Source organism: Macaca nemestrina, chromosome 4 (genome assembly GCF_043159975.1).
Source record: "Macaca nemestrina isolate mMacNem1 chromosome 4, mMacNem.hap1, whole genome shotgun sequence".
In the NCBI taxonomy this organism is placed as follows: domain Eukaryota; kingdom Metazoa; phylum Chordata; class Mammalia; order Primates; family Cercopithecidae; genus Macaca; species Macaca nemestrina.
The window spans coordinates 78,437,613-78,453,469 of NC_092128.1; the positions used below are offsets into that span (position 1 = coordinate 78,437,613).

The following is a 15,857-nucleotide window of genomic DNA, read 5'->3' on the forward strand; positions in this document are numbered from 1 at the left end:
TTGAGGGACTCCTGTTGTACACATATGTTGGACCTTCTTTGCCTGTGTTACATATTAATTTCTCTTGAAATCTTGTCTCCTCATTTTTTTAATTCTATAGTTTTTTTCTTACCATTTCCTATTTCTGTTAAGGCATTACCCATTGTGTTTATTCATTCTTGTGTTTCTTGTAACTTAGACTTCATCCCTAAAATAAGTTTTGATATCTTTTCTAAGTTTTTGCTGAGTTTGATCACCTCTGTTTTCATATCTTCCTTGCTGTCAAACACATCATTTCTGAATATTTTTTAAGTACTGAGGTTTTTCATCACTGTTGTCATTTAAAAAAGGATTTGTAGCTTACTTTGAAATGTTAGGTCACAATATTCATCTTATATGGGTATGTCTTTCTGGCATGCTTTCATTATTCATAGGGACATCTTTTATTCTTTGTATGCTTTTATTCCCTTATGATAACTTTAGGAAGAATCTGCTATTCTTTTCTATTGTTCATTTCTTTTAAGTAAAATGATTTTTTTTTGTACTTTTTAATAGGGTGGACAGTTCATGATACCGTTTCTGTCTTCAAGGCTGTAGTGCTCCCACTTTTATTGTTTTTGTAAAATGACTTTAAAAAAAATTCTCGATTCTGCTGTCTCCCTGACTCCATTGTGCAACTTTTTCTCAACCTTCTCTTTTCTTTGCTTCTGTCTGCTCAATTTTGATTAGACTCCCAGTAATTTCTCTTCACTGTTGGATTCCATGTTGGAAGCAGTTCTTTTTTGTTAGATATGAGCATAGTCATATTGCTCTAGTATCTCAGACTTTATTGAGTTGATGTCCTTTTGCCTTCACTTGCAAATCAGATTGTGTGGAATCTCCTCCTAATTTAGCTACTATTCTAGATTGGCCCTTTACATTTACCTGTTAGTGAATTTGTTCTCTGAACCGTCAGAAGCCTGGGTACATTCCTTTGCTGTCTCTCACACAGATTCTGATACCACTATGGCCCAATACTTTTTTATGCTTTCTCCCAACTCACTTATATTTTGTCTTTTATGGAGATATTTTGTGACATTATTATGTGGTAGATGGCAATACTCCTTGACTTACAATGGGGTTACATCCTGAAAAAAAAAATTTTAAGTCAAATATGCATTTAATACCCCTGTAAACCCATTGTAAAGTCAAAAAATTGTGAATCAAACTATCATAAGTCCAAATGCTTCTTGACTTAGGTACTATGGGGTTATATCCTGATAAACACATCAGAAAGTCAAAAAATTCTAAGTTGAAATATCGTAAATGTGGAACCATCTGTATTGTCCTTGAACTTGTGTTTGGCTGTTGTCTTAATCTGTTTTGCATAGCTATAACAGAGTGTCACAGACCAGCCTAGGCAACATGGTGAAACCCTGTCTCTACAAAAAGTACAAAAATTAGCCAGACATGTTGGTTCATACTTGTAATCCCAGCTACTCGGGAGGCTGAGACATGAGAATCACTTGAACCTGGGAGGCAGAGATTACAGTGAGCTGAGATCACACCACTGCACTCCAGCCTGGGTGACAGAGTGAGACTCTGTCTCAAATAAATAAATAAATAAAGTAGCTATAGAATATTATAGCTAGTTTATAAAATTTTCAGACTCAGGGTTAAATTATTTAATGAAATTAAATTATTAGAATCCAAATTTCACTTATATATTAGAGCAGTCTGATTTAATTTTACTCTGGCACTTTCACAAAAAAGAAATTCATTTTTCACAGTTCCGGAGACTGGGAAGTACCGTATTAAGGTACTGGCATTTGGTGAGGGCCTTCATACTATGTCATCCCATGACAGAGGTAGAAAGGCAAGAGAGCAATAGAGGGTTGACCTAGCTCTTATAACAACCTGCTCTTGTCATAACATTAATGCATTCATGAAGGCAGAGCCCTCATGGCCTAATTGCCTCTTAATGGTCCCACCTCTTAGAGTGGTAATTAAATTTCATCATGAGTTTTGGAGGGGACATTCAAGTGTAGCAGCTTTCTTCATTGCTGTCTGTCTGTCGTTAAAATCTATTCTGTCAGCATCTTCATATTGTTGGAATACTTTGACAAAACTTTTATGTAAGGAACTGTCTTGAATATTGACTTACTACTCTTTAATGGACAGAAAATACTACATGTATTGCATAGATATACATAGAGATACACACACACACACACATACACACTCTTCATATTTGTCAAGGTAATGGTTTCACTTCAAACACTAACGGTGTTTGTGTTTCTGTATTAGTGTTTGAAGTGAAACTGTTACGTGAACAAATATGGAGAGTATGTGAGTATGTGTGTTTGTGTTTTATGTATGTCTGTGTATTTCTGTATGTATGGACATCAATCCCAAGTAAAAGCAGGTGAAAAATTTTAGTAGTATCCTGTACTAGAAGAGTTAATATTTTTCTGTTCATTACCTCTATTTCTCATTAAATAAAAAGCAAATTTTGAGGGAAAATGCTTTTTCCTGTATGTCATATATTGAGAAAATTATTCCCTACTTAATTATCAAGGTGTGTGACCAGTAATATTAGTTAGCACTTTGGGAGGCCGAGGTAGGCAAATCACTTGAGCCCAAGAGTTCCAGACCGTCCTGGGCAATATGGCAAAACCCTGTTCTCTACAAAAAATACAAAAAAATTAGCTGGGCGTGGTAGCAATTGCCCGTAGCCCCAAATACTCAGGAAGCTAAGGCAGGAGGTTCATCTGAGCCTAGGAGATCAAGGCTGCAGTGAGCCGAGATCGTGCTACTGCACTCCACCCTGGGTGACAGGGCAAGATTCTGTCTCCAGAAAAAAGGAGAGAGAGCCCATTTTATAACCTTTATTGTTGTGCTTTTGTTAAAAACAGTTTTTCTTTATAAGTTGAGATGTAATAGTGAGTCTGTCTCGTTTGATAAAAAATTTTCCAAACTTCGGTGCTTTAACTAGAAGTTAAATTCACAGAATTTTGTGAAATGTTGTTTTCTGATTAGGAATATTTGTGTTCCTTTTGCTTACAATATGACTTTCCACCTTTGGGCAGTTATTTTAATTGTTTTTGTAGTTGCTAATACTTTGTGATTAGTATATGAACTCATTAGTCACAGTGGATTTTAGATGTTTGGAATTAACAGAATTCATTTGAAATTTATAAGGCTGATGAATCTCCTTCTACTAATTACTACTTTGCTAAAGTTCCTTAAAGGACTATCATTCTGCCACCCCCCAAGAAAATGAACTTAAAAAATATCTTTTGCCATATATGTAATTTTTAAAAATGTATTCCAAATATCAGAGCTCCATCTTAATTTGTTGTGTACTTTTTCAGTGCTTGTTACCAGGCTTCTTTTAGCCATATTAGTGAAGTTTTCTTTTCAACCTTGATGCAAAGATACTCGCTTGAGCTTTCTTTGAAAATAGATTGAAGACCTCCTTCTAAATGTCTTAACTTGTGTGTCATTTGACATAAGTTTATTGGGTGAGCTATAACTTAGAGAATCATGCCTAAATAGCTGCCTGACTACATTTTTTGGTTTGTTATTCCTGATGGACCTCAGGTTACAGAGTTTTGTCAGGCCTCATTTGGTCAGAAGCATGTTTGTTTTTCTTGTCAGCTTCTTGATTGGTTTCTTTCCAGATTCTGCAGGGCAGCCATATGGTCATTTCTGCATGTTTTCTAGATTGCGTGTGTGGCAGGGTTCCAGGTTTGGTTGATTAGTGTTTCAGATTCTGCCCACACTGAGAAAACTTCAGTTTTGCTCTTTAGTTTTATTTCAGATAGCATATTCACAACTAGTATCCTTTCTGTCACTTATGTGAAGTTCATTTGAATTTGGTGATTTTATTTTATGTGGCCCATGTATTTGGCTAATGTTTCATCATTCTATATGCCAAGAAGGAAGACTGTTAATAGCTGTTGAAGTGCTTAGATTATGCTAATTTAGGAAAACGAAATCTAGTAATAATTCTATTGGATGATAAATATTAATGTACATATTGGGTACAGATTGGGTAGAAAAACATACCAGTCACCTTTCCACATCCTGTATTCTCAGTTATTTTGTTACCTTTTTTTTTTTGAAATTTATTTTGAAAATCATTATAACTGCGAGACAAGGAGAAAATTAATGTTAGTGGTGATAATACATTAAAAACTATAGCTTTCAAGGTATTACTTCTCATTACAGAATTAATAAAGTAAATTTCTATTAATAAAATTGAGCTTTAGCAAATTTATGCTTAGCCTTAGTGAACCAATAACAGGAAAATTCCCCACCTGTATTTATTTATTGGCTATTTTTGATCTTAGGTAGATTAAGAACTATATCATTTCCAGATATTTTAAAGTTGAAGAAAAGCAACTTAATGTCTTGTATTCAGTCTGTTCTTGATGAATTTGGTATTTTGATTTCAATAAAGATTGAATTAATATGAATAAGTGAAGTTAAACGTCATGAAAACCTCACTGACTACCTGTTAAAGATTTTATAAAGTAGCTATAGAGGCTGGGTGTGGTGGCTCACACCTGTAATCCTAGCACTTTGGGAGGCCGAGGTGGGCAGATCACTTGAGGCCACGAATTCAAGACCAGCCTGACCAAAATAGTGAAACCCTGTCTCTACAAAAAATACAAAAACTAGCCAGACATGTTGTTTCATACTTGTAATCCCAGCTACTCGGGAGGCTGAGACATGCGAATCACTTGATCCTGGGAGGCAGAGATTACAGTGAGCTGAGATCACACCACTGCACTCCAGCCTGGGTGACAGAGTAAGACTCTGTCTCAAATAAATAAATAAATAAAGTAGCTATAGAATATTATAGCTAGTTTATAAAATTTTCAGACTCAGGGTTAAATTATTTAATGAAATTAAATTATTAAAATCTAAATTTCACTTATATATTAGAGCAGCCTGGTTTGCTTTTACTCTGGCACTTTCGTTTTGTAAGAGAGCCTACTTTGTTTTTTTCAGACTTATATTTTTGAGGAGGTAGTTTTTTTGGTTTCAGTTTTTTAAATTTTTTTTATTTTTATTTTTATTTTTATTTGTTTTGAGACAGAGTCTCGCTCTTGTTGCGCAGGCTGGAGTGCAATGGCGTGATCTCGGCTCACTGCAACCTCTGCCTCTTGGGTTCAAGCGATTCACCTGTCTCAGCCTCCTGAGTAGCTGGGATTACAGGCGCCCACCACCACGCCCGGCTAATTTTTGTACTTTTAGTAGAGACAGGATTTTGCCATTTTGGCCAGGCTGGTCTCAAACTCCTGACCTCAGGTGATCCGCCCACCTCAGCCTCCCAAAGTGCTGGGATTACAGGCGTGAGCCACTGTGCTGGCTCAGGAGGTAGCTTTTATTGTAACTACTTTCAACTTTTATTTGCATGCAAAATGCCTTGTTTGTGTGGTTGGGTCTTTTTCCGAAGAAGCTATACTGTACTTTATCTTTCTTAGTTTCTAGTGTTCCTAAGCATTCTACCTTAGAGTGTTTTGTATTTAGGTTTTAAGGTTCTGATTGCCATGGCCAAAACTTAATTTATTAATAGATAATGACCTTTTGAAGGAGCTGACTGCATGTTTAAATTTATTAAATCGAAAAGTTTGGCTGCTAGTCACAGATTCCAAAGAATTGGTTGACTTTTTTGCAGCAGGATATTTTCTAGAGTGTATAGTCAAACTTTTAATGTCTCTAAATAGGTTATTGCCCCCCAAAATTTATTTTTTGAGGTACGGAAAGAAAATATTTCTGTATTTTTATTTTTTATTTCCTACATATACATTTATATTTTTCTGTTTTATAATATATAACATATTAGCAATATCATAGATATCCAGTTCATAAAGAAGCAGCTACACATTACTGCATGCCTATATATTTACCAATAGGAACACCTAGTCAAAATAATTTGAAGACCACAGTTCGGACAGAGTAGTTATAGAAAGTGAACACTAAGGGTAGAGTGTGTGATCTTTTTAAAGAGATAGGTAAAGATTCAATGATTAAAAATATAATAGGCCGGGCGCGGTGGCTCATGCCTGTAATCCCAGCACTTTGGGAGGCCGAGACGGGCAGATCACGAGGTCAGGAGATCGAGACCATTCTGGCTAACACGGTGAAACCCCATCTCTACTAAAAATATAAAAAATTAGCTGGACGCGGTGGTGGGCGCCTGTAGTCCCAGCTACACGGGAGGCTGAGGGAGGAGAATGGTGTGAACCCGGGAGGCAGAGCTCGCAGTCGAGATCGTGCCACTGCGCTCCAGCCTGGGCGACAGTCCGTCTCAAAAAAAATAAATAAATAATATATATATATATATATATATACACACACACACACATATATATATAAAAAATAGAAAAATTAAGTAAATATAGAGTAAATAAGTGAAAGTAAATATAGATTAGAGTATTGTTATACAGACCAAGGGACTCATTTATAGATTATTTATGTATTTAACTCATTATAAAACATTAAAATGGGCTAAGTATTGTGACTCATACCTGTAATCGCAGTGCTTTGGGAGCCTAAAGGGAAAGGATTGCTTGAGGCCAGGAGTTTGAAATCATCTTGAGCAACACAACGAGACCCCCATCCCCACAAAAAATTTAAAAATTAGCCCGATGTGGTGGTGCACACTTGTAGTCCTAACTACTGTAGACCCAGGAGTTCCAGGCTGCAGTGAGTTATGATCACACCGGTACACTCCAGCCTGGGCAGGCGACAGAGCAATACCCTGTGTCTAAAAAGAACAAGGCTGGGAGTGGTGACTTATACCTGTATTCCTAGCATTTTGGGAGGCCAAGGTGGGAGGATCGCTTGAGCCCAGGAGTTTGAGACCAGCCTCGTTAATATAGTGAGACCTCATCTCTATAAGTTTAAAAAATTAGCTGGGTGTAGTGATGCGCACCTGTGGTCCCAGCTACTCAAGAGACTGAGGCAGGAGGATCACTTAAGTCTGGGAGTTTGAGGCTGCAGTGAACTGCGATCATGCCACTGTCCTCTAGCCTTGGGTGACAGAACGAGACCATCTGTAGAAAACACAAAATAAATTTAACACCACCCCCTCAAAAAAACCATTAAAAATGGTTCCTATTGTTTATTTACTAAACTAAAAGGAGTTTTAATAATTAAATGGACTACATACAACTTTTCAAATTGTTTGGAGCAGTTTAAGTAGAGGCGCAAGTTATTCAGTTAGAATGGTGTTTCCTTAACTGGTTATAGCTGACCTTTATATAGGCCTTTTAAATTTAGAGGTCAACTGATAAATGTTGGCTTTGCCTCTCAACAGTTTGTTGTCCTTTGTTTCTTCATGGTGGAAGGAATTTAAAGTAAACTTTAAAATTTTAAACAAATTATTATAAATTGGATTATGGGAGATGTTACTTTTCTGTTTCCCAGTGTTGCTAAAATTAGTAGGTATTTATCATGAGGAAAAATATTTTAAAAATTAACATAAATAACTTCTAGTCGTGTTAATAGAACTAGAAACAGTTTATGTGTCTTCCAAGTTACCTATGATGTGGGGAGGAGGTAAAGATAAAAGGAGAAGAAACAAACAATAAAACAGAAAGCAAGTAGCAAGGAAACGTTCCAAAATAGGAAAAAATTACATGACAAGGTAAACCAGATTTGTTATAACAATAAATATAAGTGGGATAAGCTCACCTTGTACAATCAGAAGGCTTGCTGCAATGTTTTTTTCAAAAGGTATAAAAACATACTTTGTTTTATGATACACATAAAAAATCTTTTAAGAGCTTGTAAATGAAAGGGTGGGAATACCATGCAAATTAACAGAAAGAAAGCAGAAAGGGGTCATAATATTCAGTATGATAAAATTTAAAAAATAATTAATGGGACAAATTATAATAGTGATGCATATAAGCTGTAATGTTGATGTCAATAATCTATATGTACCCTTTGCCATTACGTAATGGCCTTCTTTGTCTCTTTTGATCTTTGTTGGTTTAAAGTCTGTTTTATCAGAGACTAGGATTGCAACCCCTGCTTTTTTTTCGCTTTCCATTTGCTTGGTAGATCTTCCTCCATCCCTTTATTTTGAGCCTATGTGTGTCTCTGCACATGAGATGGGTCTCCTGAATACAGCACACTGATGGGTCTTGAATCTTAATTCAATTTGCCAGGCTGTGTCTTCTAATTGGGGTATTTAGCCCTTTTACATTTAAGGTTAATATTGTTATGTGTGAATTTGATCCTGACATGATGTTAGCTGGTTATTTTGCCCGTTATTTGATGCAGTTTCTTCCTAGCATCGATGATCTTTACAATTTGGCATGTTTTTGCAGTGGCTGGTACTGGTTGTTCCTTTCCATGTTTAGTGCTTCCTTCAGGAGCTCTTGTAAGACAGGCCTGGTGGTGACAGCATCTCTCAGCATTTGCTTGTCTGTAAAGAATTTTATTTCTTCTTCACTTATGAAGCTTAGTTTGGCTGAATATGAAATTCTGGGTTGAAAGTTCTTTAAGAATGTTGAATATTGGCCCCCACTCTCTTCTGGCTGCAAATCAAAACCACAACAAGATACCATCTCACACCAGTTAGAATGGAGATCATTAAAAAGTCAGGAAACAACAGATGCTGGAGAGGATGTGGAGAAATGGGAACGCTTTTACACTGTTGGTGGGAGTGTAAACTAGTTTAACTATTGTGGAAGACAGTGTGGCAATTCCTCAAGTATCTACAGCTAGAAATATCATTTGACCCAGCGATCCCATTACTGGGTGTATACCCAAAGGATTATAAATCATGCTACTGTAAAGACACATGCACACGTATGTTTACTGTGGCACTATTCACAATAGCAAAGACTTGGAACCAACCCAAATGTCTATCAATAATAGACTGGATTAAGAAAATGTGGCACATACACACCATGGAATACTATGCAGCCATAAAAAGGATGACTTCATGTCCTTTGTAGGGACATGGATGCAGCTGGAAACCATCATTCTCAGCAAACTATCACAAGGACAGAAAACACTGCGTGTTCTCACTCCTAGGTGGGAATTGAACAATGAGAACACTTGGACACAGAGCAGGGAACATCACACACCGGGGCCTGTCGTAGGGCTGGGGAACTGGGGGAGAGATAGCATTAAGAGAAATACTTAATGTAAATGACGAGTTAATGGGTGCATTATACCAACATGGCACATGTATACCTATGTAACAAACCTGCACATTGTGCATATGTACCCTAAAACTTAAAGTATAATAAAAGAAGAAAAAAAAAGAATCTATATGTGATAAATAATATAGAACTAAAATATAAAGGTCAAAAACGTGCAAAGAATAAAGAGAATTTTTAGAACTCAATAGTAGTTTAAAGATTTTAGAATACTCTTCTAAGTCTGTAACAGATAAAACTGATAATTATTCCTATATTCTATAATTTAATTCAATTGATATATAAGACAAGGAACTATATATTCTGAAAATAAAATACCTTCTCTTTGATTTATGAAATGTTTATAAGAAATTACCATGTTTTTGGTCACAGGGAAAATTTCAGGTAATTCCAAAGAGTAGAAATGGGTTCCACTGGATTCTCTGCCTTCAGTACAATACAATTGGAGCTAAAGTAATACAGATAAAGAGGAACTCTGGTAATTTTCAGATCTTTTCTTACAATTCTTGGGTCAAAGGAAAAAATAAAAACTGTAGTTCTAAGCTATTATCTGCATAATATGATAACATGCATTTTGTTCTGTTTTTCTGGTAAACTATTCTGATTTCAGGAAGGTAAAGGACAGCATTCAATAATAAATGTTTCTTCACCCTCTGTAAAGAGGAAGGCATTTTTGATGTGAGATATGACTCTGAAAAGACTCTTAGCCTTGGGAACCTGTAAATCTGCTGGATCTATCATAGAATGCACATTAGTAGTACATTATTTAGGATGGATATATGGAAAGTCCTCTATAGTTTCCTTATAGATTCGGTATTCAGTGTGATTAATTTTTAACAGAGATACTTGTGATACCCCTATGGAAAGGAGAAGTTATGGCAGATTGATTGAACTGTGTATAATGTCTAGAGATTTTGGGTTCTTTTTACCTCTGTCCCTTGTTTGCGTCTCTTGTTCAGTGTCCCTCTAGGCCTCAAATTCTTCGTCTGTGAATGAGGAAGTTGGATTAAAATATAAAGTTATTTATGCATGTTATTTTTGTATAGCTGTGAATATATTTATTAAGTGAGTACTGAATGTTGACTCCTATTTAGTCTGTAGGGTTTAAACTTATGCTCTGATGGGGGAGAGAAACAGGCTTAGGGTGCCCTGAAAGCAGAGACAGGCAAGTATATCTTGGAAGGGGAGAGGAAAGGGCATTGGGGAAATTTTCACAGAGTCAGTGTGACATCTGAGCTGGTCTTGAAGATAAATGGATTTGCCAAGTAAACAAGAAAGAGAGTTCTAGGCTTAGGAAGTAGAATGTACAGAGGCAGAAAGAGTGTATTTTACCTTTAGAAAAACACAGGCCATTCATGTGATGCTTAGCATGGGATTATGGAATAGCAAGATATTAAACATTGAGGCATATGGCACCCAAATTGTGAAAGCTTATTATGTCATACTAAATAATACGGGTTTTAAATTAAAGACAATGACTAACCATGGAAATGTTTTCTATTTGGGCATGACACTGTAAAATTTAGTTGAAATGGATACAGGGATAGCAGTTAGAAAACTGGCAGTTCAGGTGAGACATGAATGAGAGTCTTAATTAAAATAATGGCAATGAGATGATATGCAGATTTATATAAAATGGATAGGCTTCATAGGGTCTGTGGAAGCCCTGGAAATGTATGTAAGATTTAACATGAATGTATTTTCCTTGGGACATGGTTCATACATTTCATCTGATCATACAACAGGGCTATTAGTGTAAATATACATATAATGGGGAAAATTGACAGGATGACATTCTACAAACTATGAAGTTAAAGAACTTTAAATTTTATTTTCTTCACTAATGACTACTCTTTTTTTTTTTTCTTCACTTTTTGTAGCGGACAGGGCAAAATCTCAGCAAGTTCGAACCTCTAGTACAATAAGGCGAACCTCCTCTTTGGATACAATAACAGGACCTTACCTCACAGGACAGTGGCCACGGGATCCTCATGTTCACTACCCTTCATGCATGAAAGACAAAGCTACTCAGGTAAAAAAAAAAAACAAATCAAAATCAGTTTTTTACCCTGCACTTCTTCTGTTTTGATCACAGTAAAGAAAATGTAATATAATCAAATTTTCCCAAATTTGAAATAAATCCAACCAAGGAAGAAAGGAAAAATCCATTGTTTTAAATAAACTTTGCAAGAATTGTTTTTTGTCATCTGGGTTTTAGAAGTTTTGAAATTCTTTAATACTTAAATAGCACATCAGTCTATATTACATGGTTTTAGACATTTACATTTATTAATGTCTAAAATTAATAGACATTAATTTTAAGAATTGCTTTGCAATAGCAATTAAAATGACTAGTAATCATTTTAGAAAAATATAATTTTTTAAAAAAGAGTTTGCACAGTTCTTGAAAATAATTTATAAAGTAGTAACACATGCCTAATGAAATCTTGTTGGAGAATTTATTTTTTTCTGTTTAAAACCAAGACTAAAAGCCTTCAGAGGGAAATATAAATTAACTCTCACATTTTCCCTATTTTTGGAAGGATCTCCGAGTTTTTGATTTGAAAAGCTTTTCCTCCATGTCAGAAAAAAATCTGAAAACATCTTTATTCATGATTATCTGAGTTCTTGACCATACCTTCATAACTGTAGTCAATCAGCATTTATTGGCATAAAGAAGAATACTAAAAATATAAGAGTTAGTCATTGGCTTTAAAAAACCTGGAGCACAGTTAGGTAGATAAGATACACATTTATAAAAATTGGTAAAAGAAGACAGTATATAATTAGATGTTAGATGAATAGAGTATGTAAATGTGAGGGCATTCAAAGGAAAGAACATTTTGGGCTTTGTAGGTTAGGGAAATAGAATAATTAGAGTTTCATGTCTGAAGACTGAGGAAAAAGAAAGTTTTGGACATGATCTGTAAAACTCTGCTTCTCAGTTTTTGTCATTTTCTTTCTCAGGCAAGCTTGAAGCTGTGAAATTGGCTGCTTCTTTATCATCTATCTCATCAATTCTGTCCTTGTAATATTTTATGCTGCCCTACTCTTTTGCTTTCCATTCTTCATTTAGTGAGGAAGGTGATAAGTTTAATATGGTAGGCAGTGGAATTTCCAAATAGAAATAACTAGCAAAACTTAGAGGTGTGGGCTTGGACAATTAGAGATCTGGACACAGATAATTAATTCAGAACCATCCTTCCAGAGGAGTTAGATTCACAAATATGATAAAATGTAGGTATAGAAAATAAAATTGAAAAATAATAATTAAAAAAAGAAAAAAAAATTTTAAAAATGTGGTTATAGAGTATGAAGGAAGAAGGTCAAGTGATAGAGGACTTAGTTTTTGGAAAGGTATACGCACACACAAAAAAACTAATGTATTCATCTGAAAGCAGCAAGAGGAGGAGGTAGTTAATATTTATTAACTATGTATGGTGTACTATTTGTTTTATAACTTGTTTCATTTAATTCTCACAAGACCATGGCAACATTACACAGATGGAAAAGCAGTCACTCAGGGAACTTAAATGATTTATCTGGGAGTATAACGCTAGAAAGTGTTGGAGTCAGATTTCTAACACAGGCTAATCTATTAACCAATATAAGCTCCATTTTTATTAAAATAGGATTATAGGATAATACAGACATACATATGTATGTTATGTATATATGTACCTAGTGCTGTGACATTGCACTAAAAAATGGTAGCTATTCTTTTTAGATTGCCAAAAACACTCACAAAAAAACCAACATATGAAATGTAGCTATGTGCTGACGGTGTCCAGAGGGAAACATATTGGTTTTTTTTTTTTTTTTGAGACAGAGTTTCACTCTTGTTGTCCAGGCTGGATCATACCCATCATGATCTTGGCTCACTGCACCCTCCGCCTCCCAGGTTCAAGCGATTCTCCTACCTCAGCTTCCCGAGTAGCTGGGATTACAGGTGCCCGCCACCATGCCCAGCTAAGTTTTTGTATTTAGTAGAGACAGGGTTTCACCATGTTAGTCAAGCTGGTCTCGAACTCCTGACCTCAGGTGACCCACCCATCTTAGCCTCCTAAAGTGCTGAGATTACAGGCATGCGCCAGTGCGCCAGACCCAGAAACACCGTCTTATTCGCTCTTCACAAAAACTCTGAAAAAAGAAGAGAAGCCAGAGAAAGATCGAAAGGCTAAGTGAAAAACTGGAATAGTGAAGGCTTAGAAATCAGAGAGAAAGCTATTCTAAGAAAGGAAAAATTGTTGACAGTATCAGATGCTAAAGAGAGGTCATGGTGATTAAGGACCAGATTTGGGGATCAGAAGCACATTATCTTGGAGAGTGCAGTATTGGAGATAATGGTAGAGTAGGAGACCCAGATATTTGGGAGTTAAGAGAGTGATGTGGAGATAGAAGAAAAGAACACTGGATATGTTTCTTACACATGTCTGGTTTTTTATCTGTGCAGTGGGGTTAATAAAACCTAACCTATGATATTACTATGTGATTAAGTATGATACTATTGAAGGCAAATTTGGCAAATACTATATACACATTTAAGTTATGAGTAGTATGTGTAGACATGCCCACTTGTAACATTTGCAGGGTCTGCAGCAAATATAAAGGCCAGTATACTATATGTATGTAAGTTAAATTAACAAATTATTGAGTAAAATATACTTTGTCCTCCCCCCCACCAATGACAAATAATCTTCATATGGACCTGGAAGATGAGGTTTAAACTAAGAATTCTCGGATTCTTCAGAGTTACGTGCCAGTGTATGTCCACATGGGCCAGGCCCACCAGGCCCACTGGGCCCACCTCATCTGAGCCTAAGTCCCATTCTCTTCCTACCCTACAATCTATTCTATACTTCAAGCTGGCTTTACACATATACTTGGACCCACCAGTCCTCACATTCAAGTGCCATCCTCAAGAAGCAAGAACCAGGGAATGGGTCTGCAGACCTTAGAAGCCAGGCCTACTGCTGTTTGGTCAGGAAATTCCTGGTTTTAGATTACCTGGAGTACAGTCTACAGCCAGGATGGGCTCATAATGTCCATGCTTTTTGCTCCCAAGGTCTCTTATCCCATGGGGAGGGGCATGGCTGCTAGAAGGCCAGAGTAATTTCCCCTAAATTTTGAGGTCCAGGATAAGGGCTTGTCTGGCTTGCATCTATCTGGATGTAGGTCATTTATTTGAGAAGCTTGACATTGAAAATAAGGTAAAATATAGGGCTCATTTTACAGATGAGGAACCTGAGGCTTAGAGAAGTTAAGTAATTTATACATCATTACATAGCTATACATTAATATGTACTATGTACATATTACGTAACGATGTAACATACATATTATATATTACATCGTTACGTAATATGTACATCGATGTACATATTACATCGTTACGTAATATGTACGTAGTATATATTAAGTGTGAGGACAGTGAACCCAGACCTGGCTGATTCTGAAGTGTTTCCTTTTTTTCTTCAGCTGTCTGTTGCCTTTTATGGCAACCACTAACCACTAACCTACTTCTTGCCTCACAAGCATAAGAAATGGTCTTGCCCTAACCATCTGTTAGTTTAATTGGAGATACAAGAGATGAACATATGAGACTTTTTATGGCATCATCCGTTCCTCCTGGATTAACTGTTGAACTCAGGGTGGGAAGAAGTAGTTTTATTTATGTAGTGGAATTATGTAGTGGACATTGATGGAAGGAAGGTGGTATACTCAACTTGCTACAGACATTAAACACCTGGGTTGTTTGGCCTTGGTGGAGGGTGTCTCCAGAGTGTTCTTCCTTTTATATTTCTATGTTTCAGCTCCCTTAATTATTGAGAGCTTGACATAAAAAATTTAATATGTTTAGTATGTTTATATATTAAAAAGAGGTAGCATAGTGTTGTGAAAAGATTGTAGACTTTGGAAGCAGATCATGTATTCAAATCAAGGCCCAGTGAGGGAACTTTCTGGGATAATGGAAATGTTAATTTAATTTAAAAATTAGTTAATTTTAATTAAGTAAAAATTATATATTAATGGTGTACAACACGATGCTTTGATAGACACACACACATTTGAAATGATTACATCAGTCTATTTAACATATACATTTTTTTATGTGTGGTGAGAACACTTAAAATCTACTCTTAGCAATTTTCAAATATACAATATATTTCACTGTAGTCATCAAGATATACAGTGGATCGCTTGAAGCTGTTTCTCATAAGTGAAATTTTGTGTCCTTTGACCAGCATCTCCCAAGGACCCCTAGCCTCTGATAACCACTATTCTACTCTCTATTTCTGTAAGTTAAATGTTGTATATCTTTTTTTTTTTTTTTTTTTTTGAGACAGGGTCTTGTTCTGTTGTCCAGGTTGGAGTGCAGTGGTATGATCTCGGCTCACTTCAACCTCTGCCTCTCAGATTCAAGCAATTCTCAGGTTTCAGCCTCCCAAGTAGCTAGGAAGTAGCTGGGACTACATGCCCCCGCTACCACGGCCAGCTAATGTTCGTATTTTTAGTAGAGGTGGGGTTTCGCCAGTAGAGGCTAGTCTTGAACTCCTGGCCTCAAGTGATCCACTAGCGTTGGCCTCCCAGAGTGTTGAGATTATAGGCCGGAACCACCATGCCTGTCCAGTGTTATATGTCTTAATAGAAGTTTGAGTTATGTTGGTGAATTCATTTATCGGAACTTACCCAAGTGTACACTTGTGC

General features: G+C 36.2%; 1 protein-coding gene across 7 annotated transcripts in view; it reads left to right on the plus strand.

Moving 5' to 3' along the window:
- The window catches only part of LOC105475574 (glucocorticoid induced 1), a 131,339-nt gene that overhangs the window by 27,347 nt on the left and 88,135 nt on the right, over positions 1-15,857 (plus strand). For 6 of the 7 annotated variants that reach the window (XM_011730944.2, XM_011730946.2, XM_071094868.1 and 3 more), the window contains exon 2: positions 11,030-11,181. In XM_011730944.2, the coding sequence (XP_011729246.1) occupies positions 11,030-11,181 (152 nt within the window). Of the gene's footprint in view, positions 1-9,521; positions 9,628-11,029; positions 11,182-15,857 lie in introns of all 7 variants that reach the window. The other variant, XM_011730950.3, reaches the window with a different exon arrangement.